This window comes from Cololabis saira, chromosome 5, assembly GCF_033807715.1.
Source record: "Cololabis saira isolate AMF1-May2022 chromosome 5, fColSai1.1, whole genome shotgun sequence".
Lineage (NCBI taxonomy): Eukaryota > Metazoa > Chordata > Actinopteri > Beloniformes > Belonidae > Cololabis > Cololabis saira.
Window position 1 is genome coordinate 4,175,449 of NC_084591.1, and position 23,808 is coordinate 4,199,256.

Sequence of the window (23,808 nt, forward strand, 5' to 3'; positions counted from 1 at the left end):
AACTGCACCAGAGTAGAAGTCATCGTTCACTGTTGTGCTTGGTTGCCACGCTGATGGACAGAAACTATGGTGATTTTTAAAAGAAAGACTGCCTAAAGAGACTTTTCCAGCCGGCTTTTCCAGCTTTTCACACCGGCCGTTCAAAGTGAAGCCTGATTTATGGCTCTGCGTTAAATCGACGCAGAGCCTACGCCGTGACGTACGTGGCGAAGCGCACCGTACGTGCGAGTCGCCGCGTAACCTACGGCGTAATCTCTGCATTGGTTAACGCGGAACCATAAATCAGCCTTAAGGCTGCGAGCGGCGTGTGAGCGACGGATGACTGAGGGAGAAGAGTTTCTCCAGGAATGGAAGGCAGTGCCGGGCAGTGTCTTTTAACACGGCAGCAACTTTGCTGAATAAAACGGGACAGAACCAAGAGAAAATAACCAGTATTTATTTATCTATTTATCTGTTTGAAATCTGCTTCTACCTACTTCTTTTTCTGCTAAAGAAGAAGTAGCGTATTCTTCTTTGCATTTATTTTGTATTAGTTTTGATTCTAATTCCGCCCCGAGCGGTGGAAGAAAAATCCACAGAATAACCTTTGTATAAGACGCATGGTTGAAAACCTATGAAAAAAGTAGCGGCTTATAGTCCAGAAAATACGGTATATATATTTTTTTTTTCTTTTTTTTCAGTTCTGCCCCCCCCCCCCCGGGACAACAGACCCGTTTGTCCCCCCTGTCGGCGGGCATGAGTGTGGAGTGTGAGTGTGGAGCTCCTACAGCAGGCGAGTTCCCGACCTGCCGTGTTCTTCTCGTTGGTCCACTGCAGGTTCTTGCACTTGGCCACGACCACGGTGAGGCGCTCTGCCGTGGGCAGGTAGCTGAGAGACAGCAGGATCTCCCCGACGGCGTCCACGGCCTGCAGTCACAGGGAGAGACGGGAGACACGCTGGTTGTTCTTACGGCAGCTCCACACTCGCTCAGCTCTGATTTAAAGACCCAATTATGGAATTTAACTTAATCACCGAATAGAAACCTGAATCGTTAAAAGAAAATTGAGATGATGAGATCCCGCAGGCGGACGTTTTAGTAAATGTAATATAATAGCGTGCTAAATTATTCAACACAAACCCTTTCATTGTTAAAAAGAAGTTGTGATTCATTATAACTTTGATTCATAATAATTTATCTGACTTACTAAAAGGAAAAACGGCATATTTAAATGCTATTATAGTTGCTGAGTGTTGTTAAACGGTTTCAATCTATTATCTGATCCTAATTAAACACTTTAATTATTACAGTGTCAAAGCAATGCTGGTTTATTACTTACTCTACAATAACAAACCGAATGTTCAACTATGGTCCGACCCCCCCGCCAGGTTTTATTTTTCCTGATTTTATTATTTATTAAATATCATAACCTCACACAGGCGCAATTTATATCTATGAAATTTTTACTATTAATTTGTGCGAACTTGAACTATGTGGTTTTTTCTTTTCTTTCATATTTGATAACGAGGGTCCAACTGGAAAAAAATAGTATTGAGTTCATACGTTTTTTACTTCTTCCTACTCATTTTTGGAGCATAAAACATTTGCAATTATATTTATTAAATATAATAAACACCTACTTTGTTTACGATGGTACATTTTATTATTATTATTATTATTTTTTATGTTATTGATTTATTGTTCTGCTGTTTTATTTATCTTTTTTTTGTGCTTATGTTTGAAATAAAAGATATCAATCTATCAATCAATTAAGTACACAGCAAATATGAGTGTGTGTGTGTGTGTGTGTGTGTGTGTGTGTGTGTGTGTGTGTGTGTGTGTGTGTGTGTGTGTGTGTTAACACACAATATAAAAATTCAAAAGAAAATATTCCAAAAGAAGAAACATAAAATAATTAGGAAAAAGGGACAGACGTGTTTAATAAAAACATCTAAAACTTAATAAATTAAGTTGTTTTATTTAAAAACATTTTATGCCCAGGACTGTCACTGAGTGCACTGGGTAATAAAATGGAGAAAAAAAATTGAGATAAAAATATACAAAAAAAAAAAAAAAAAAATTAAAAGAAGCATTCATTCAGTTTTAAAGACTTAAAGGGGCAAACTTAAAGGAGCCGTCTGTAAGAAATGACCAAAACTGGTACTGCAGTCACTTTCAAAATATTGTTGAGCGGCGTGTACCCTCCCCCTCCTCCCCCTGACCAGAGGTTGCCAGGTATGCTGCAGAATGCAGCAGGAACGTAGGCTGCCATGGCTGCCATAATTAGAGCCGAGCTGGCAACCCGGATGCTGAAACAATACTGACTTGGTGATTGGGAGATAGGTGGAGGGTGGAGCTTAAGAAACAATACTGACTTGGTGATTGGGAGATAGGTGGAGGGTGGAGCTTCAGAAACAATACTGACTTGGTGATTGGGAGATAGGTGGAGGGTGGAGCTTCAGAAACAATACTGACTTGGTGATTGGGAGATAGGTGGAGGGTGGAGCTTCAGAAACAATACTGACTTGGTGATTGGGAGATAGGTGGAGGGTGGAGCTTCAGAAACAATACTGACTTGGTGATTGGGAGATAGGTGGAGGGTGGAGCTTCAGAAACAATACTGACTTGGTGATTGGGAGATAGGTGGAGGGTGGAGCTTCAGAAACAATACTGACTTGGTGATTGGGAGATAGGTGGAGGGTGGAGCTTCAACATAAACATCAGTTGAGGGCTGCAACTCCTCTTTTTAAACAGGAATATCCTGGCTTGAGTGCTGTTGTCAGTGACATAAGTATTTGAAATGAACATGATTTTTAAATGTCTGTTGACATATCGGGGTCATTTTATGATTCGTTTTATTATTGCTCTTACATACAGCTCCTTTAAAGGACTATTTCTTGGTCGAGTTGGTAAAGTGTGAACTTTCATTAGAGAGCAAAACAAAGTTAATTTAATTATTTGGAGTGAAAACGGAGAAGATAATGATGCATGATGGATTTAGCAGTAAGTGATGGGGAGGACCGGGTCCAAACGGATCAATCAAGTTCATTTTAACTCTGAAGGTGTACAACAACTGTGTAAGAATAGGGCTGTTTGTGCTGTCTTAAGTCCAACCAGTCGGCCGCTGAATGTCGACTTTATGAGTGTTAACAGAGACTAGATGAGTCCATTGGCCTCTGCTTCCCTGGAGTTGCCATGGTGATGCAGTTCTAGGGGGGCAGCAACCTGAATCCCTGTCCAGCAAGGACAAAACTACTGACTAAACTGCAAATGTATCAAATCTGGATTGATTCAGATCGTTTTGGTCCCCGAAGCCTACGCCGTAGGTTATGTAGCCTACGGCGTAGGCTACGTAGCCTATGCCGTAACCTAACAGCCTGTATTCCGGCGCGATCTTCGCGAACAACGGGCAAAAAAGTGATTATGTACATTCACTGAGTGAATATTATGAAAGTAAAATATATATTTCTCGCTAGAAATGTAATCAAAACCCATTTTTATGCAGAAACTAACTCAAAATATTGATTTTATTCACTAAAAAATAAGAAATGTCCGCCATGTTTTTTTTTTTGACGACGAAAAGCATTCTGGGAAATTTTTTTGTCCCTAGAAAACTAGTGAGGATCGCAAAACCCTCGCTTCGTAGGGACAATTCATAGCCACTACCCCTCGTTTTCTCCACTCCCCCTAGGTCAGGGGTCGGCAACCCGCGGCTCTAGAGCCGCATGCGGCTCCTTAGCGCCGCCCTAGTGGCTCCTGGAGCTTTTTCAAAAATGTTTGACCTTTTTTTTCCTTTTCTTTTTTTCTTTTTTCTTCTTTTTTTTCCTTTTTTCTTTTCTTTTTTTCTCTTCTTTTTTTCCTTTTTTTCCCTTTTTCTTTCTTTTTCCTCTCCTTTTTAATCTCGACATTTCAACTTTTTCCTCAACATTTTGACTTTTTTCTTAAAGAGCATATTGCAGGTTAGAATTTTTTCAAAAATTATACCTGACCTTATGTGAAAATGACTATGTGAGAAGTTAATGTAGGATTTAATATGTTTTACAAGACATAAGGGCACGTATTCAGAGGAAAAAGTGGCTGATTTTAGCCAAGCTCCTACAAACGCTTTTTTTTTTCGAACACTGCGTCATATGACGTCACACCAGGGAGCAGTCTCCACAGCTGCCCCATCTGACTGCCCAGACCCCGTACACACGTAGCCGGGTATCTGCTAAACCCAAGATATTTTCCTACGTTTGGACCTGTCATCCACATGAAAACGCAAATAAACGAATGTTTAAAAAAACTCCGGGCAAAGTGAAGATTTTTGAAAACTCCGTTTATGTAGATGCGTGTAGACAGAGACAGAGAGCAGTTTTGCGTTTTTGAACGTCACATTATGCTCCAAAACAACAACAAATCTGCTCTGATTGTGACGTCTAACGTGCGACCCAGAACTACAGATGATCCACCATCTGTCCTCCAAGCTATTTATTAAATAAATGGTCTCTGCTCTGGACAGCCGTTTACTGCGTTACACCGACGCAGAGCCTACGCCGTAGGGTACGCGGCGACGCGCAGCAGGGCTGCAGCTGGGCTGCGTCGATTAACACGGCAGCTCCGTGGCGGGACACCGGGGGGACTCGAGCTCGTTATCCGAGGAGGAGACGCCGCTCCCGGGGAAACTGCGCCGCAGAGGCGGCCCGGAGGCCGGAAGACCAGATGATCTACAGGTTTGGAATGCTTATGAATGTGGTCGAAAACGCAGATCTTCGGTTATGTGTGGAAGGTTTTTTTTTTTTTTAACAACGATGTAATGTGGATACAAAATATTAAATTCGGTTTTAAAAATACCCGGCTATTTCGGATGCATTTAATCAGAAAAAAGAGAAGATAATAAGCCTGTTTTCTGTTTAGAAAGTACAAACGTAGACAGATTACGTAAGTACTCACCCATTTTTAAGGAGTTTCGGAGTTTCTTTCAGGAGCACGGGCGGGTGCTGCAGTGAATAAAGGCGGATTTATGGTTCCGCGTAAAATCGACGGCGTAGCCTACGGTGTAGGGTACGCGGCGCACGCAGCGTTCTGTGCGTCGCTGCGTAACCTACGCCGTAGGGTCTGCGTTGGTGTAACGCGGACCCATAAATCAGCCTTTTAAAAAGCGAGTTTCAGCTGTCAATCAAAAGAACGTGGGGGGCCTAACGGGTTTCGTAATTATAAGGCTGTGGCCCGTCATATTGGTGTGAATACACATTCACAACCTCTTCAGTGTCACAACTAACATTAAGATCCATTATTTTTCCTATTGTTGAATTCACCGCGCTCCCTCCCGACACGTCACTTCCGGTTCAGCTTTTTCAGATGCGGAAGTAAAATACTCTCACAAAAACAACTCCGGAGGTCACTGTAGTATATATTTATGCGTATTTCAATGAAAATTCAGTTCCTACATTATTTTCCTACACATTGATTCACAGGGGTCTCCAACCTGCAATATGCTCTTTAACATTTCGACTTTTTCTCAAAATTGTACTTCAACATTAATCTCGACATTTCGACTTTTTTCTCCAAATTTTGACTTTTTTCTTGACATTTCGACTTTTTTATCAACATTTCGACTTTTTTCCTCAAGATTGTACTTCAACATTAATCTCGACATTTCGACTTTTTTCTCCAAATTTTGACTTTTTTCTTGACATTTCGACTTTTTCTCGACATTTAGACTTTTTTCTCGAAGTGCATAATGAAAAAAAAAACTTCCCCCAGTTATAACTAATATAGAAACATGCAGCATGTGTTTCTTCATTCTAAGGCTGATACAAGACTTTTCATTTTTTGCGGCTCCAGACATATTAGTTTTTTGTGTTTTTGGTCCAATACGGCTCTTTCAACATTTTGGGTTGCCGACCCCTGCCCTAGGTGGAAAGAGGAATTGGGACACCACTACCCTCACGGGAACGCACAAAATTTAGGGGTAGTGATGAAAACGAGGGCTAGGGGGAGTATTGGGACAGGGCCTAAGTGTTGGAGTGATGCTTCCCCTCGTCCCCTCGTCCCCTCGTCCCCTCGTCCCCTCGTCCCCTCGTCCCCTCGTCCCGGTCCTCGTCAGCGTTCGGCCCAAACGTACCTTGTTGACGTCCTGCAGGTAGAGCCAGGCGTTGAAGGGTCTGATGGTCAGGTCCAGGTCCGACAGCTTCAGGTCCGCCAGGCCTGCGCTGATGTTTCTTTCATCGGCATCGATGCCGAACGCGGCGAAGCGCAGGCTGTACTCGTCCAGAGCGGCCACGTCCGCCGCCACGGAGAAGTGTTCGTCGAAGATCACGGTGTAAGCGTTCGTCTTGACCTGCGGAAACCGACGAGAGCTTTGAACCTGAGATGTGAAGTTGTGTGAAATACGACCTGGAAACAGGCATAGTGGAATATAGAATCGTCAAATTGGTTTATTCACCGTACGAATTGTTACAGATTACTTTGTAATACTGTATTTGACCCGGTCTTTGTACGTTTTGACCGTGTATAAAAATGTAATTCTTGCCATTGTAAGAATTAGATGTACCTGCTGGATCTACTGCCCTTACTTTATAACAACTTGTGCTTTTTATTATTTTACCTCTTTTCTTATCAGTTTATTTCATTTTATTTGTTATTTACTGTTTAATTGTGTCTTTTTTTCTTTTGTGTTAATTCCGATATTCATTCTTATGCCACAAGGCACAAAGATGATTTTAATTTACCGTTTTGTAGAACATGGAAACATCAATCTTTCCCCACTTGTGGAATTCACTCAATAAATCTCTTAAATCATCACCATCCTTGCCAATATTCAAAAAACATTTAAAGAACTTTCTTATTGTTTCATCTTTGTAATGTTCATTATTTGATCTGAGTTACATTTTCTTGTGTTTTTTGTTTTTTTACTCTCCCTTGTGTAGCTTTGTTTTGTTTTTATTCATATATGGAAAGGATTCTATATAATCCACCAGGCTTCTTCCTTTCCTTCATGTTATTTCATTGTTTTTCATTTTTTGTTCATATTTGTTATATATTAGAAAGAAAGAAAGAAAGAAAGAAAGAAAGAAAGAAAGAAAGAAAGAAAGAAAGAAAGAAAGAAAGAAAGAAAGAAAGAAAGAAAGAAAGAAAGAAAGAAAGAAAGAAAGAAGAAAAAGGAAAGAAGAAAGAAATATGGAAAGGATTCTATATAAGCCACCAGGCTTCTTCCTTTCCTTGCATGTTATTTCATTGTTTTTAATTTTTTGTTCATATTTGTCTTATATTGCTAAATAAATAAACTAAACTAAACTTGCTGCTTTTAATGTTGATGTAAAGCATTCTGAATTACCTTGTGTTGAATTGTGCTGTACAAATAAACTTGCCTTGCCTGAGATGTTTAATTTTGTTTTCACACATGAATTGATGTTCAAGACTTAAATATGAATTCAAAGCTCACAAAAACAATAAGTACGGACGCCAAAGCAGTCTCAAGTTACCAGGCAACTAGTGACGGGAAGATCAGCACATTAAAAATAGACGTTTCCCCCAACTGAGCATGAAATATGAGAATAAATATAGACATGTGAACGATTAGTGTGACATTCAGAGTCAGTAAAGTCTTCAGCTGCTTTAACAAAACAGTGAAACAACATGTGGATCCACAAACCAGCTACGACGACCTTGAGCTCAAGGTCGAGAGAAGCAAGAAGCAGCAACATCAAATAAACACAGGAGGGGGGGGGGTAAAAGAGTGAGAGAAAACAGGACAGACGGGGAAACAAAAGCAGCGACAGCAGAGAAACGCTGGATAAAATACAAAAGGGAGCTGATGTCAGCATGTGGCCTCCTTTCAAGGCTCTTACATCAGTGATCAGCGGCTGCTTTCATCCTGATTACGTCCAGCTTGGACACATAACGACACCAGAAAAAGATTGGAACTGATGCATCTTTGCATCCGCCGTGTGGAGCCTGCAAAAGTGCGTGCAGGAGCGCAGACGCAGAGCCGAGCGATGACTCACAACCAGGCAGGACTTTTCCTCTCCTGGCAGCGTGAGTGGAGAGCAGAAGGCAAGCGGCAGGTGCAGCAGAGGGGGTGAAGTCGGGGGCGTTTTCATCTCGTTCTTATTTAACTCATATCAGAGTTGATTCTTTGCCATTAACAGAGTTTGCACGACCTGCGGCAATCCACTCCGTACGGACCTATCAATCAGTTCACTGAGTTTCATCTGTGCAGCACTTTTCATACATCATACATCATTTTACTAAGTGCTTTACAGGATTAAACATAAGTCACAGAAATAATTAAATAAAGCAACAAAAAAAAAGAAAACCTTCACGACCCCGACCACACACATAGATACACAAGTTAGACACACAAACAAACACACATTCTGACCCATATTAATACTTTTAATGAGAATGGAGCAAAAATGGAGGAAAAATGTTGCACTTCGTCTGAGAGGAAGATTCACAATCACACGACTTAAACACAGAAGTAAGAAATTAAACACCTGAACAGATACGCGCTAAGAGAAGAAACTGCAAATGTAATTACGTACCTTTAATAATATAAATTGTATATGTGTGGTGTCCCTCAGGGACTCCTGTAGGGGTTCTCCGGGAGCATGAGGAGCTAGGATCCCTCATACTGGCTGTCCGGCCCCTCTACATATGGCGTTAGAGCTCGGTCTGCATTGTCAGACTCGTTTACCGTGGGGGTTGGACTCCGCCAAGGCTGCCCTTTGTCACCTTGTTAACTACTTATATAGACAGAATAGGGCTTGGTCACCGAGGTGCATTCTGGGACGCGGCGGCCATGTTGGATGCCTCGTGAGTGTAAACAAACAGTGTAGTAGCACCAAGTGAACAGACGGAACACAAAAAAAAGATGTTAAAATGCCGGAAAGGAACTGGAAGTTACCGGGATACCTTAAACAAGGAAGCCAGGGACCGGTATTTGGAGAAAATAATGATTATTAATGGTTTGGATCCATATGAAATCCCTACTATTAAGGACTTACTGCCGCAGTTCTGCACAACCGGCATGTTCAGCTACCTTGTTTGCGAGTGTTTGGCAGCTGCTTTGGTAAATGTGTGACTCGCCATGTGTTTCAATAAATTAGTAGCCTATAATAGTACAACATACAGAACATGTTTTGTATTACTTTTTTCTTTTCTTTTTTTTTGACTGCTATATTATGTTGAAGAGGCTTTGAGGTGTGAGTAATATTTTTGTTTTCCTCGTGAGATTATTTTTTCCTCTGCAGCTACAAATAAGAGTTAATATTTTTTCCTCAACAAACTAGTTTTATCTGAAGATTGGGGTTAATCGCACCGCAGAGAGCTGGCCAGCAACTGCGTTTAGCTGGAGAAGTGGGGAATAAAACCCGTATGAATGATCCGACCCCAGTCTGTGTGAGTGTTTGTTTGTGGTTTAATAAACCCGTGTTTTGATCCGAGCCCGGTTTGTGTTAGTGTTTGTTTGTGGTACTGTGTGGAAGGTTATGTTTGGTCGTTACAGCCGCGATCCAAGCAAGCCGATGACTCTTTTACTGTTATCTCAGATACTTGGTCTCCGTGGTTCTGCCTCCGAGCAGGAAAGCGGTGAAAAGTTAAACCATTAGCGATCTTTTCCCCACGTCTGTTATGTGTGGAGCTGCTGCAGCTACAACACAGCAACGGGTTACCATGGTTACAGAATAACAAAAGGTAACGATTACAAGTAAGACACAACGAAGAGGGAGCACGTCTGTACACAGTGCAGTGGTCCGAAGAGCAGCTCAGGTAGCATCCAAGAGGGCGTCTCCGCCAGGTGATGACGTCAAGACGACCAAGCCCTATTTCTAGGCGCGGCCGAGAAGTAGAGGGAGTCCGGTTCTATGACCTCAGAATTGGGTTATGATGTGGTTCTGTTGGCTTCATCAAGCCGTGACCTGCAACTCTCGCTGAAGCTGTTTGCAGGCGAATGTGAAGCGGACGAGGTGAGAATCAGCACCTCCGAATCCGAGACCGTGGTCCTCAGATCCTGCCCCACGTGGGGGAGTTCAAGTATCTTGGAGTCTTCACGAGTGAGGGAAGAATGAAGAGGGAGATTGACAGCTAAAATCGGTTCGGCTTCTGCAGTGATGCAGAATCTGCATCAGTCTGTCGTCTGTGGATCTACCAGCAGGTCTACGCTCCCACCCTCGCCCGTGGTCAGGAGCTGTGGGTGGTGCCCCAAAGAGAGCGATTGCGGATACAAGAGGCAGAAATGAGCTTCCTCTGCAGGCTGACCGGGCTCTCCCTTAGAGATAAGATGAAAAGCTTGCTCATCCCCGTAGAGAGGAGCCAGATAAGGTGGCTCGGGCATCTGGGAATACCTTGGGATCCCCCCAGATGAGCTGGAAGAAGTGGTCTGGACCACCATGCTGAGGCCACTGGCCCCACAACCCGACCTCGGATGATGATAAAAAACGTCAAATAAAACTCTAAAATCCAGTTAAATAATAAATTCAGAACTAAAATGTAATTGAAAAGCAAAATTATTACATTTCCTTCAGAGTTTTTTGTTTTGTTCAGTGTCTGAAATACCCATCCATATTCGGGGGGGTCCCTAACTCACGTGTGGCCCTATGCAATAAACCAATACAATCAGCCTACTATAGCCTATGACAAATACAGGCACACTTTTAACCATTTTAGATCTGATAATTAAAATAAATAAAAGACATTAATTGGCACCACACTGGTGCACAGTGCACTTAAAGCGACATTACGTAACTTTTCCACTTTAATATCATATTTCCAGAGTCATTGTGATGGTACATCAACTTCCAACAGGTTTAATGAACCTCTGTCATGGTCTGAGGGGTCTGTATCGCCTTCACTGGCACTATGTAACTTTGAGGAGCATGGTAGGAACCCTGCCACACTAAAAAACTACAAATCTTTACGACTTTGACTGCTTTACGGCATACGTCACTTCCCCCTCCTTCCCGATTCGCAGTCGAGAAGAAAATGGGCAGGGCGTGGAGCGCAGCTCCGCAGAAGCTGGTAACCCGTTGCTGCGTTGTGGCTGCAGCAGCTCCACACAACAGACGTGGGGAAAAGATCAATAATGGTTTAACTTTTCAACGGTTTCCTGCCCGGAGGCAGAACCACGCAGGCCAAGTATCTGATATAACAAAGTAAAAGAGTGAAAGAGTCGTCGGCTCGGTTGGATCGCAGCTGTAACGACGAAACCTTCCACACAGTAAAGCCTGATTTATGGTTCTGCGTTGAATCGACGCAGACCTACGGTGTAGGGTACGTGGCGACACGCAACGTACGGTGTGTGTCGCCGCGTACCCTACGCTGTAGGCTCTGCGTCGATTTAACGCAGAACCATAAATCAGCCTTAAACCACAAACGTTCGCACAGACCGGGTCGGATCAAAACACAGGTTTTATTCCCCACTTCGCCAGCTAAACGCAGTTGCTGGCCAGCTCTCTGCGGTGCAATTAACCCCAATCTTCAGATAAAACTAGTTTGTTGAGGAAAAAATATTAACTCTTATTTGTAGCTGCAAAGGAAAAAAATAATCTCATGAGGAAAACAAAAATATTGCTCACGTCTCGGAGCCTCTTCACCATAATATAGCAGTCAAAAAAAAGAAAAGAGAAGTAAGAGGGATACAAAACATGTACTGTATGTTGTACTATTATACAAATTTATTGAAACACATGGCTCTTCAGTAGGGATTTCATATGAATCCAGGCCGTTAATAATCATTATTTTCTCCATATACCGCTCCCTGGTTTCCTTGTTTAAGGTATCCCGGTAAATTCCAGTTCCTTTCCAGCAGTTTAACATCTTTTTTTTGCGTTCCGTCTGTTCACTTGGTGAAACAGAAAAGCGTCCCGTCTTCTCTCATCAAAACAAATGCACGCGACGGGACAGGAGTTTTCCGGCAGTACGCGCTGGTGCTCATGGGAAACGTAGTGTTCTTTCTGGTAAAACAATACCGCTTTTGTCCAAAAGATGCCGCCAAACTCAGAAAAGCTGAAAGTTACGTTGTGCTGCTTTAATGAATAAATGCCAGATATAGGACACTGGCGCACGACCAGTGCATTGCAGAAACGAATAAACAAATAAAATAGGCTAATGTATTTTTTTAGATAAATAAAAAAAAATACAATGAAAATGAATTGTGCATTCAAATAACAGTAATTACAACAAATGCCACTATCGGAGACGTGCAATCAGTGCACTTAAACAGATCCTCAGCCTGCACAATGATGACTGATTATTTAACGTTATGTAACCATCCAGGAAATTATGTTTTAACACAGCTGTGTGAACACATTCACAAATTCCACTCATAACAGGTGAATACGCAAAATAAAAAAAAAAAACATGATGGCTCTCAACAGGTGGGTTCACGCAGCTTACACATTCACAAATCACACTCATAACAGGCCATAACGCAAAATAATAATAACAATAATTAAAAAAAACATTAGCTCTCAGGTGGGTTCAGGCCATATTAAGCAGGCTGGCCTCTTACCTTAAGTTAAAGCAAGTCATTGCTGCAGCGGCGGCGCAGTAGCATCTGCCCCGGAGCACTCGGCCTCGACTTCACTTCTTTCACCAGAGGGGGGAGAGGAACGGGACCCTCTGTTGTGAGATCGTCTCTCTCCTCATCTCTGGCTGACACTCACACCTTTTTTTGGATGTGAACCCAAAGTGTGCAAGTGACACACTCTGAGTTAGCTTCTGCTTAGCCATGTTATTCTGGCATCTCAACTAGCCGGTCATTGCGCTCTGCTGGCGCACATGGCTAATTTGCATACATAAAGGTGCAGGACTTGTGTTAAACCAAAAAAAGTTTTGAATTGTACTTACTTGATATGGCGATCTCTTAGACATATTTAATTGACCATTAGTGACAATCAAATTATCATATTATATTATATAGCCTAATTTATTTATTTTTTTGACAACATTGAGACCCCCCCTAAATTTGGCTTTTGAGTCCTTCAGGGGGGCTCAAGGGTTAATTGGGGGGGTCCGACCCCCCCGAAGCCCCCCGTATTTCGCACTCTGGTTTTGTTCCACTTTCATGACTCTAGTGGTCTTTATGGACAGTAATCTGACAGAAAATAAGGTGGAAAGAGGCGGGAAACACACCGAGCCACAAGCACTGAATTGGGCTGGTTTCATGTAGCTGCAACATCTGGGTTGAATATACGGGTTAAATACTTTTTCAAGTTAGGATGCAGTCTTCATATTTAATTGCATGTATTTTCTCTCCAGTTTTCTTGATAGTTGTTTTTTTAGTAGACAACATTATTGGAGTTGCAGTACCACGGACAGTTCCTGAGGAGTCACCAGAGAAAAGAGGGTTCTGAGGACGTTCCTGTGATGTGACGTGGCCTGGAGAACCAAACAAACGGGCCCCAGGCTGGGAACTCGGGCCCATTCTCCACCGGTATTCACCACCTTGCTAAGAGTTAGATATTCACTTATCTAACTCTAGTTCTGAGCTTTCAGAGAGACCCGGATTACCGTAGCAAACTAAACCATTTCGAACCTCGAGGAGGACCGTTGTCATTTTTCTTGATACAAGAAACGCAGACGGTCCTCTAAAGAGCAGAATACAATCAGTACAAGAGGAAAGTGTTCTTACTCTTGTGACTCCCACGCTGAGCTCCTCGGGCCCCAGTGAGAGCCTGATGAAGCAGCCGGGGAAGTCCCCCTCCTCCTTCTCCAGCAGGTCCTTCCCCTGGTGCACGGTGATGTGCAGCACCCCCGGCCCGTGGGCCAGCTGCCGGGACGGCTCGAACTCCAGGGTCACCTCCAGCTGGCCCACCGTGAAGTCGTGGCCGAAGTTGTTGGCGATGGAGGAGATGGAGGTGAGCGAGTCGGTGGAGAGGGAGCGGCTGAGCTGGGCCGAGCCGGTGGGGTCCAGCTCCCTGCTCATCAGCTCCAGGTGGCCCAGGTCCCTGAAGGCGTCCGGGGTGTCGCCCAGGGCCAGGCTGGGCTTCCGGCTGGAGGTGGTGGAGGTGCGGCGGTGGTTGTTGGCCGCCACCCTCTTCATGGAGCAGACAAGAGCAGACAATTCAGTCAAAGCTAAGGGATGGCAAGGTTACGAGTCACAGAACTTAACTAGAGTACCAATCAACACGTCCAGCAAATACTCATCACCAGAGCTGGTAGAGTAGCCAAAAATTGTACTCAAGTAAAAGTACTGTTACTTCAGAATAATATGACTCAAGTAGAAGTAAAAAGTAGTCATCCAAATAATTACTTGAGTAAAAGTAAAAAAGTACTTGGTGAAAAAACTACTCAAGTACTGAGTAACTGTTGAGTAACGTCTTATTTTTTTAACACAACCATTCAAACAGACAAAAGTACAAAATAATCATCTTCAGGCTAATTAAATCAATAAAATAATAACATTTATTAAAATTAATAAAAAATAAAAAATAGCTTAAATTAAAATAAGCTTAAAGTAAATTCAAGTACTTTAATAAATAATAAAATAACAGAATAAAAAAATAAATTAAGCAAAAGTAGCACAAAATTTCCAGCCTTTGTACTTTTCTTTTTTAACCAGGCAGAACTAGAACAAACATGAACTCATAGAAACTCTGTGTGTGTTTGAGTCTGTGTAAATGTGACAAAACATGCAAAAACAAACATTTTTCCCAAAGAATCACCCAGTGATGTCATGAGATTGACGCGTACGTGGATAAAAGGGATAAAAGAAAAGTAACAGCTCAACGTAGCCTAATGTAGCGGAGTAAGAGGAACAGTCTCTTCTTCACAAATCTACTCAAGTAAAAGTACAAAGTATAGTGATTCAAAACTACTCCTAAAAGTACAACATTTCCCCAAACTTACTCAAGTAAATGTAACGGAGTAAATGTAACTCGTTACTACCCACCTCTGCTTATTACAGAAGTTTATGTAGCTTATCTGTGTGGTCAAGAAAATTGGAACTTTTTCAAATGCAGTCTCGCTCACTGCAAAAACTCAAAATCTTACCAGGAATATTTGTCTTATTTCTAGTTAAAATGTCTAATTTTTAGTCATTTTTAGTCTCATTACACTTAAAACAAGAGTCATCGCCAGAAAAATAACTTATTTGACCATTTTCACCTGTTTCAAGTAAATTTTCAATTGAAATAAGAAGAAAAATCTGCCAGTTGGACAAGATTTATCTTCTCATTACAAGCAAACAAAATCTACTTGAAACAGGTGAAAATTGTTGTTTTTTGACTTTTTGAGTCTTGTCTTAAATCTAATGAGATTTTTTGACTAAAAATTTGACATTTTAACTAGAAATAAGACAAATATTCTTGTTAAGATTTTGAGTTTTTGCAGTGTAAAATAACTAGTGAAATCGATCATGTTGTTCTGATTTGCATTTGTAGTTATTTTATATGTATTAAATAATAGAATAATCAATACAAATAGACGCCCCTGGACAAGAGCAAAGATTCACGGGTAATTCATGGAAGTATCCTGCCTTAAAGGGAACTAATTATGATAAATCACCATCTTGTTTAAATAGTTCAGGGTTTCTAACTACAATCGAGGCAACGTATAAAAAATGTATTCTAAATTATAAACATTTTAATGACAATTTCATAACAAAGAAAAATAATGAGTGTTTATTGAATATTACTGAAGAGCAAATCGATGAATACTTTCATTTCCCCCGAGAGGCAAGAAAATGTGTCTGCGTTTGGTGCAGTATGAACACAAACTGGATTATTGGCATCACCTTTGATATTCATATGGGGGTCTAGTTTCACTGTGCTTTTATTTACCAAAAGTGCAGAAAAAAATGTAATTAATAAATCTGTCAATACCAAGTGAGTGGTACTTGGGCAAAACCAAGTACCACTCACCACTTTTATAGGATTGAATTGGAGTGAATCATCAACCCTGTCGTTGGAACATCGTTGGAACATTTGCCAGTCTGAAACATTAAAATATGAGTAAACATATCACTGACTGCGTTTCCATGCATCAAACCCTTTTAAAACCCAAATATTGGCAATAACCCGAATTTGCGCGGCCATGTAAACACCAATAACCCCTTTGAATTTGCTCATATTCGGGTTTTTAAAAACCTGAATATGAGCCCTGGGTTACTCCTTTTAAAACACGAATATTCAGTCATGTAAACGCCAAACGGAATATCCCCATCAAACGGAACAGGAATTTGTTTTCTGCACATGTTCTGTTCACAAGGAATCCTGGTCTTTTGAGTCCAGGACGTTCTTATAAACACGGAGAAACACAAGACCAGGAGGAGACTAATCACTTCATAAATGTAATGAAGGATATGAACATTTCTGCATTTGTAGACGGTAGAAAGTACCGGGATAGAAGATTTACAAGAAGATGAGCGAAAATTTGTACTTACTGCATGTAAACATAGTCAGTGTCAAGCACGGTGGCGGAGAGGTGATGGTTTGGGATTGCTGGTCTCTTCAAGTGGACCATGAACTTCGTGTAGCAGTTAGTCCAGACAAGAATAAGAGGACATCTCTACGAGAGCTAAATCCTGGTCAAAACTGTTTAATCTACATCAGAATCGGATGAAGAACCGATAGTTGGAAATAAGTAGGAGGAACTACTCTGCCGGCAAGTGGACCAATCACGGCTTTTGTGGTGTGACGCTCAGTTACCGTTCTGGGGAGGTGCTCACCAGAATACTGCAAGGGTTACTGAGCAAAGTCCCCCTCTCTGGTGGGTATGTGTCATCTGTTCGACACAGAAGCATCAACCACACTATTAGATCATTGGGGTACTTACTTTCATTTTTGGCTTGATTTTAATAAGTAAAACCACAGTGAATAAAACCCAGTACAACCTGATGAGTTGTATGTTTTTGTGCAAACAGGCAAAGGATTTAAAAAAGGGGTTTAAGCTTTTGCACGCCAAATTACTCTTTTAAAACTCACAGATGAGATGAGGAGGCTGGAAATGGTAATTTAAGGACCGCCAAGAGCCAAATATGAAGGCTTGAACTAGAACGTGGCGGTGAAACAATCGATGTAACTGAACGCAGCCACTAAACGACAGGAAGCAGCTCGTGGGGGGGGGGGTGACGGCTGGACACCCCGGGCGTATGAACCTACCTTTTGTCTGTCCTCCACTATGCTCCCCATTCTTTTTGCTGATGATACTAACTTGATTTCGACACACAGTAACTTTGATTCTTTGATTAGTGAAGCCAACTCTGGCATTATTAAATTTTGTGAGTGGTTCCGGATAAATAAGTTAACATTAAATGTAAAAAAAACTAATTTTATTATATTTAGAGGAAAAAATCAAACATACTGTAAATCCAATGCAAAGATCACTATTGGGGATAACGACATAACCCAGGTTTCCTCTACCAAATTTTTAGGGATTTTAATTGACGAAAGGTTAACATGGTCCGAACATATTAATCTTGTCAACAACAAAGTATTGAAATCAATTGGTATCATCAGAAAAATTAGTGCTTTTATATCGCAGAATTCTTTAAACATACTTTATTACAGTTTAATTTATCCACATCTCAGTTATTGTAATATTGTTTGGGCCAGTAGCTCTAGAGCCGCATGCGGCTCTTTAGCGCCGCCCTAGTGGCTCCTGGATATTTTTCAAAAATGTTTGACCTTTTTTTTCCTTTTTTCTTCTTTTTTCTACTATATTCTTCTTCTTTTTTATTTATTTTTCTTCCTTTTTCCTTTTTAATCTCAACATTTCGACTTTTTTCTCGAAATTTTGACTTTTTTCTCGACATTTCGACTTTTTTTCAACAATTCGACTTTTTTCACAAAATGTTGACTATTTCCTCGACATTTCAACTTTTTTCTCAACATTTTGATTATTTTCTCGAAATTTTGACTTTTTTCTCGACATTTCGACTTTTTTTCAACAATTCGACTTTTTTCACAAAATGTTGACTATTTCCTCGACATTTCAACTTTTTTCTCAACATTTCAACTTTTTCAACATTTTACTTATTCTTCTAATTTACAGAAATCATTAATCACTCAGAAGAAATTTGTTAGATTAGCCACCTTGTCTAATTATTTCTCTCCATCTGCCCCTCTGTTTAGGAAACTTTGCATATTGTCAGTATACAACATAAACATACTTCAATCATGCATATTTATTTATAAATATATCCATCTTTCCCACTTGCTTTCCAAATCTTTTCATGTGTGAACCTACCTTCTGTCTGACCTCTGAGAAGGACGTTCCATATTTCTCCTGCAGATACCGATAGTCAAAGTTGGGGAAGGGCGATGGCGCGGGGAAGGTGCCGGACTTCCACAGCTTCCAGATGTTGATCCCGGCCGCTCCCAGCAGCACCAGGAAGCCCACCAGGTAGATCCCCACCTCCCAGCCCGGGGGGTTCCGCACCACTGAGTCACACACGCACACAAAACACACAGATTAATCCTCTCACGCTCACACGAGTTTTAATCCACAGCCGCCTCGTGACTGTGTCATTCCAACGTTTGATCTCTGGTGGAAAATCACTGCAGATGGAAACCCAGCGGGAGTTTTAACAAACTCATAATCGTTCAACACACTTTCAGGCCCGTCACTTAACAGTGACGGCGGACTTTCAGAGAGACGGGAGGCATGAAATCTGATAGGAATCAGATAGCTGCAGGCAGTAATTTCACAAAGTCAGAGGGTGGGATTGAAAAATCAGTTTGAGTTAAATACCAGAGAATGTCACGTGGAAAAGGTCGAGATGCCAAGAAAAAAAGTGACTCCGGCATGAAGTTTAATTTTGTTCCTTTGTGGGAAGTATTGACCTCAGATATTTAACATTTTCTACTCATCAAATGTGTTTTACTTGGATCATATAGTACTCCAGAAAAAATATTGTTTTCCGTTAGAAAAACAACTAGAGACTTTGACCTTATTTGGGGACCTTTTTTGGATTTTTTGCCTTTATTGGACTAATGATCTGAATCATCGACTATATTAATGAATGTGTTTACACAGGACTTGATTATTTTATTTATTATTCATTTTTATTCTAGTATTGATAGACATATGTTTTCTTTTTTTTTCTTTTTTTTCTATTATTATTATTATTATTATTATTATTATTATTATTATTATTATTATTATTATTATTATTATTTATTTTGGTTTAATTAATGTTATGAAAAGTTAAAAAAAAGGGGGGGAAATATTGATAATTATATTGTTCTTGTAAATCTTCTTTTTTTTTCTTTTTTTAATGCCCTCAATAAAGATATCTATACAAAAAAAAGTGTTTTACTTGTTAGTATACATCCAAGTTTGCAGTCCAAAGAAAGGTGACGTCAGTGGAAGGGTCTTTGAGGAGCAAAGGTGGGCAGAGAATGTCCACAAAAGGGTGAGAAAATCAGTAAAAGTATTTAATAAAGTTTATTTTGTCTCTGGGTTACAATTTAATTTGCTAGTTGTTTTTGTCAGACAAATAACTCAAGGCGAAAGGATCAGCGAAACATGATAGGAAATTAAAAAACCTTTAATATTTGGAACAACAATGCAAACAACTCAAACTTGAGCTTAAACTGGAGTTACCTGACATGTTTCAGCGATCCTTTCGCCTTCAGCAGTTATTTGTCTGACAAAAAGAAATAGCTAATGAAATCAGTTAAATGTTTAAAAATAATGACAGTCAGAAAGATTAAAAGGTATTTGTATATATCAGGGGTCGGCAACCCAACATGTTGAAAGAGCCATATTGGACCAAAAACACAAAAAACAAATATGTCTGGAGCCGCAAAAAATGAAAAGTCTTGTATCAGCCTTAGAATGAAGACAATACATGCTGCATGTTTTCTATATTAGTGGGGGAAGATTTTTTTTTTTTTTATTATGCACTTCGAGAAAAAAGTCGAAATGTCAAGATTAAAGTTGAAATGTTGAAAAAAAAAAGTCCAAATTTCGAGAAAAAAGTCAGAATGTCAAGATTAATGTTGAAGTACAATCTTGAGAAAAAAGTCGAAATGTTAAGAAAAAAGTCGAAATGTTGAAAAAAAAAGTCGAAATGTCGAGAAAAAAGTCGAAATGTTGAGAAAAAAGTCGAAATGTCGAGGAAATAGTCAAAATTTCATAAAAAATCGAAATGTAAAGAAAAAGTCGAAATGTTGACAAAAAAGTCCAAATGTTGAGAAAAACATTGAAATGTTGAGAAAAAAGTCGAAATGTCAAGATTAAAAAGGAAAGGAAAAAGGAAGAAAAAAAGAGGAAAAAAGGAAAAAAGAAGAAAAAAGAAAAAAAGGAAAAAAGAAGAAAAAAAAGAAAAAAAGAGAAAAAAAAGGAAAAAAGAGAAGAAAAAAAACAAGAAAAAAAGGAAAAAAGAAAAAAAAAGAAGAAAGAAAGGAAAAAAAAGGTCAAACATTTTTGAAAAAGCTCCAGAGCCACTAGGGCGGCTCTAGAGCCGCGGGTTGCCGACCCCTGGTCTATATGGAATATGATTGACCCGTTCAGGGAATCCGAAGGAACCTTTGTGCATCAAGGGCACTGATACGGGCCTGAAATCATCCATCATCCATTCACAGGCAAGAACATGGAGACACGTTCACAAATGCCACTTAAAACAACCTCAAATTAACCAGTTAACCTTGAATGGATGCGGTGTCAGCATCTCTGGGCTCGGAGGAATCTGGGACGGACAATCACGCAGTAGAAACATGTTTTTCAGTCTGAGAATAAGTATTTCTGATCCTGTTTGGAAGAAATGGGCCCCGTCTGTATCTGACCAAAGATGGAGACGACCATCAGGCCTTTTACTGGCCAGAAAGTCCAAAAGCCCGGTTCTGCGATGGTATATGGCAGGGGTCAGCACCCGTGGCTCTAGAGCCGCATGTGGCTCTTTAGCGCCGCCCTAGTGGCTCCTGGAGCTTTTTCAAAAATGTTTGACCTTTTTTTTTCTCCTTTTTTTCTTCTTTTTTTCCTTTTTTCTTCTTTTTTCTCTTTTTTCCTTTTTTTCTCTTTTTTTTCTCTTTTCCTTTGTTTCTCTTTTTTTTCTTCTTTTTTCTTTTTCTTCTTTTTTCCTTTTTTTCTCTTTTTTTTCTTCCTTCTTCCTTTCCTTTTTAAACTCATTATTTCAACCTTTTTCTCAAAATTTTGACTTTTTCTAAATTTTTTTCTCGAAATTTCGACTTTTTTCTCGTAATTTTGACCCTTTTCTCAACATTTCAACTTTTTTCTCATCATTTCGACTTTTTTCTCAACATTTTGACTTTTTTCTCGACATTTTGACTTTTTTCTCGACATTTCGACTTTTGTCTCAAGATTGTACTTCAATCTTGACATTTCAACTTTTTTCTCGACATTTCGATTTTTTTTCGAAGTGCATAATGAAAAAAAAAAATCTTCCCCCAGTTCTAACTAATATAGAAACATGCAGCATGTGTTGCCTTCATTCTAAGGCTTATACAAGACTTTTCATTTTTTGCGGCTCCAGACATATTTGTTTTTTGTGTTTTTGGTCCAATATGGCTCTAAAACATTTTGGGTTGCCGACCCCTGGTATATGGGGATTTTAATTGGTGCTCCTGGGAAACATTATCTACAGTAGAGACTTCTGTGACAGCAGCACTGACGCAGAAAAGTACACAGATATTTTAGAGCAATAGTTACTGCCTTCATCAAACCTCTCCACATACTCCTCAGCGAGAGCGTATACCAACCGCATTTATTACAAAAGCTTGACTTAAGAAATAAACACAGAATACAGGTGCCGGACTGGTCTGGCTTCAGTCCGGATCTGCTTCACCAGAAGAGGTGTGGAGGACTTTGATTTAAAAAAACTCTTCATTAGTAGCTGTCGTCAACGCCAGAAGTCTTCATAAGTGTTGTTGGCGGTTATGGCAACATTACAATGCGGTAAAAAGTTTTACTCACCACTCAGCTGGTAGCCGGATACATCCTCACTCTGAGCCGAGGACATGGTGCCGCTGCCAGCCTGCAAGAACACAACAAGCACCACCTCAGGAATCCACTTTACATCATCATTTTGATAAGTTTGCCGTTCTGACCTTTCGCCCTCAAACTTCACCAGAGGTGTCTTCAGTATTCACATTCATTACTCAGGTAGAAGTATAGATACTAGAGTTTAAAAATACTCCTGTAGAAGTTGAAGTATCAACTCAAGTTTTTACTCAAGTAAAAGTATAAAAGTACTGGTTTCAAAACTACTTAAAGTATAAAAGTAAAAGTAATGTAAGGGGGAAAAAACCCATTAAGGACAAAAGCCATTGAAAATGAATGCATCTTAGTATAATGTAAATATATTAAAGAAGCATATATGTGTACTATTGAGCATTAACATGTGTTTCAGAGAGCAGCAGATATGATGACTAGTTGCCTATAAGTATTGTAATGGTGCAAAAAGTCAAACTTCATGTTCATGTTATCATTTATCCTAACCTTTATTGGAATGTACATCCAAGTTTAGTTGCAGGAATCTGAGGGAACGGATGTAAGAACAAAACTGGACAAGAACATCTGAAACAACCACAACCAAATTCACTCTATCCGGATGGAGCAATTTAACTGGATAGTTTTTATTAAAGGCCGAAATGAAATAGAGTAACGAGGCTGTTTTTAAAATGTAAGGAGTAAAAAGTACAGATAATTGTGTGAAAATGTAAGGAGTAAAAGTAAAAAGTCGTCTGGAAAATAATTACTCCAGTGAAGTATAGATAACCAAAATTTCTACTTAAGTAAGGTAACGAAGTATTTGTACTTCGTTACTTGACACCTCTGAACTTCCCCCTTCAGCGGCGGTCAGAGGAAACGTGGCGGCGCTAACCAGCTCAGCGCTACGGGACCAGAACCCTGACGACCCCCGACACCCAGCGCTGCTTCTGGATGCACACACGGGCACGGTGGAGGTGCATCCATCCATCCACCCACCCATCCATCCATCCATCACAGCACGGACACGTGGAGGAGGGAAACTCATTAGTGGGAGCGGCTGGTCGATGGAAAACCATCCAGCTCTCTTTTTTTTCCCTCCTTTCATTTCACATATAATCAACCAAGTCAAATGGATCTCTCTCTATTTAAGAACCAGCTCAGGTGATCTAAGTTAACTGTGTCTTTGCCACCTTCCTGCCTTTTAACCGTTCAGGCTCTGAGAACGTTTAAACATGGATTAAGAAAGATAATAATAGTATAACTTGTGACTACTACTGGAATTGCTAATTATTGATCTAAGAAATAATTATTAATCTCTAGATAACCCATTTCGGTTTCGTTCTCATTTTATTTTCTTATTTAAGTTTACATTCATTGCACTACTACTACTTTTTTGTTATGTCACTATATTAGTATCTTTTTATTTTTATTTATTTACTATTTTTTTTTATTATTATTATTATTTGTTTTATTTTTTATTTTATTTTATTTTTTTTTCTATTCCCAAAGAAAATTAATGATCATAACCGTGGGGGAAGGGATGGGGAGAGGGAGGAAAAAAAAAAAAAAAAGGTATGTTCGTCTGTTTTGCTCTGTATTGTGGAAACAATCTGCCAATAGAAACATATATAAAAAAAAAAGAAAGATAATAAGGCGCAGCCCCCTTTTTTGAGAGAAACAGCTTGATTGCAGTGACTGCTAACAATGAGATGTTTGTTAGCTGCAGTGATTTAAATGTTAATCTGTAAACCAGGAATCTGAGCCCCGACAGCTCTGGGTTGTTGTTGCCGTTGTGAAAAGATGCAAATTGAAAATCCGGCTCACTGCACCCATTAATGCCGTGATAACGAGGACTTCTTTGTCCAGGAAAAGAGTCGACTGTGAGTTTTACTTTGTTCTCATCTAATTTTGAAAAAGAAGAGGCTGATGGAGTAAAGACAAAATTAACTTC

At 40.1% G+C, this 23,808-nt stretch overlaps 1 protein-coding gene across 2 annotated transcripts in view; it reads right to left on the reverse strand.

The window, feature by feature from the left end:
* The window catches only part of syt12 (synaptotagmin XII), a 51,692-nt gene that overhangs the window by 5,965 nt on the left and 21,919 nt on the right, over positions 1 to 23,808 (reverse strand). The window contains exons 2-6 of one of the 2 annotated variants that reach the window (XM_061722409.1): positions 21,840 to 21,900; positions 18,150 to 18,343; positions 13,594 to 13,998; positions 6,085 to 6,300; positions 786 to 906 (exon numbers count right to left, since the gene is read on the reverse strand). In XM_061722409.1, the coding sequence (XP_061578393.1) occupies positions 786 to 906; positions 6,085 to 6,300; positions 13,594 to 13,998; positions 18,150 to 18,343; positions 21,840 to 21,885 (982 nt within the window). In that variant the 5' untranslated portion in view covers positions 21,886 to 21,900. Of the gene's footprint in view, positions 1 to 767; positions 907 to 6,084; positions 6,301 to 13,593; positions 13,999 to 18,149; positions 18,344 to 21,839; positions 21,901 to 23,808 lie in introns of both variants that reach the window. The other variant, XM_061722408.1, reaches the window with a different exon arrangement.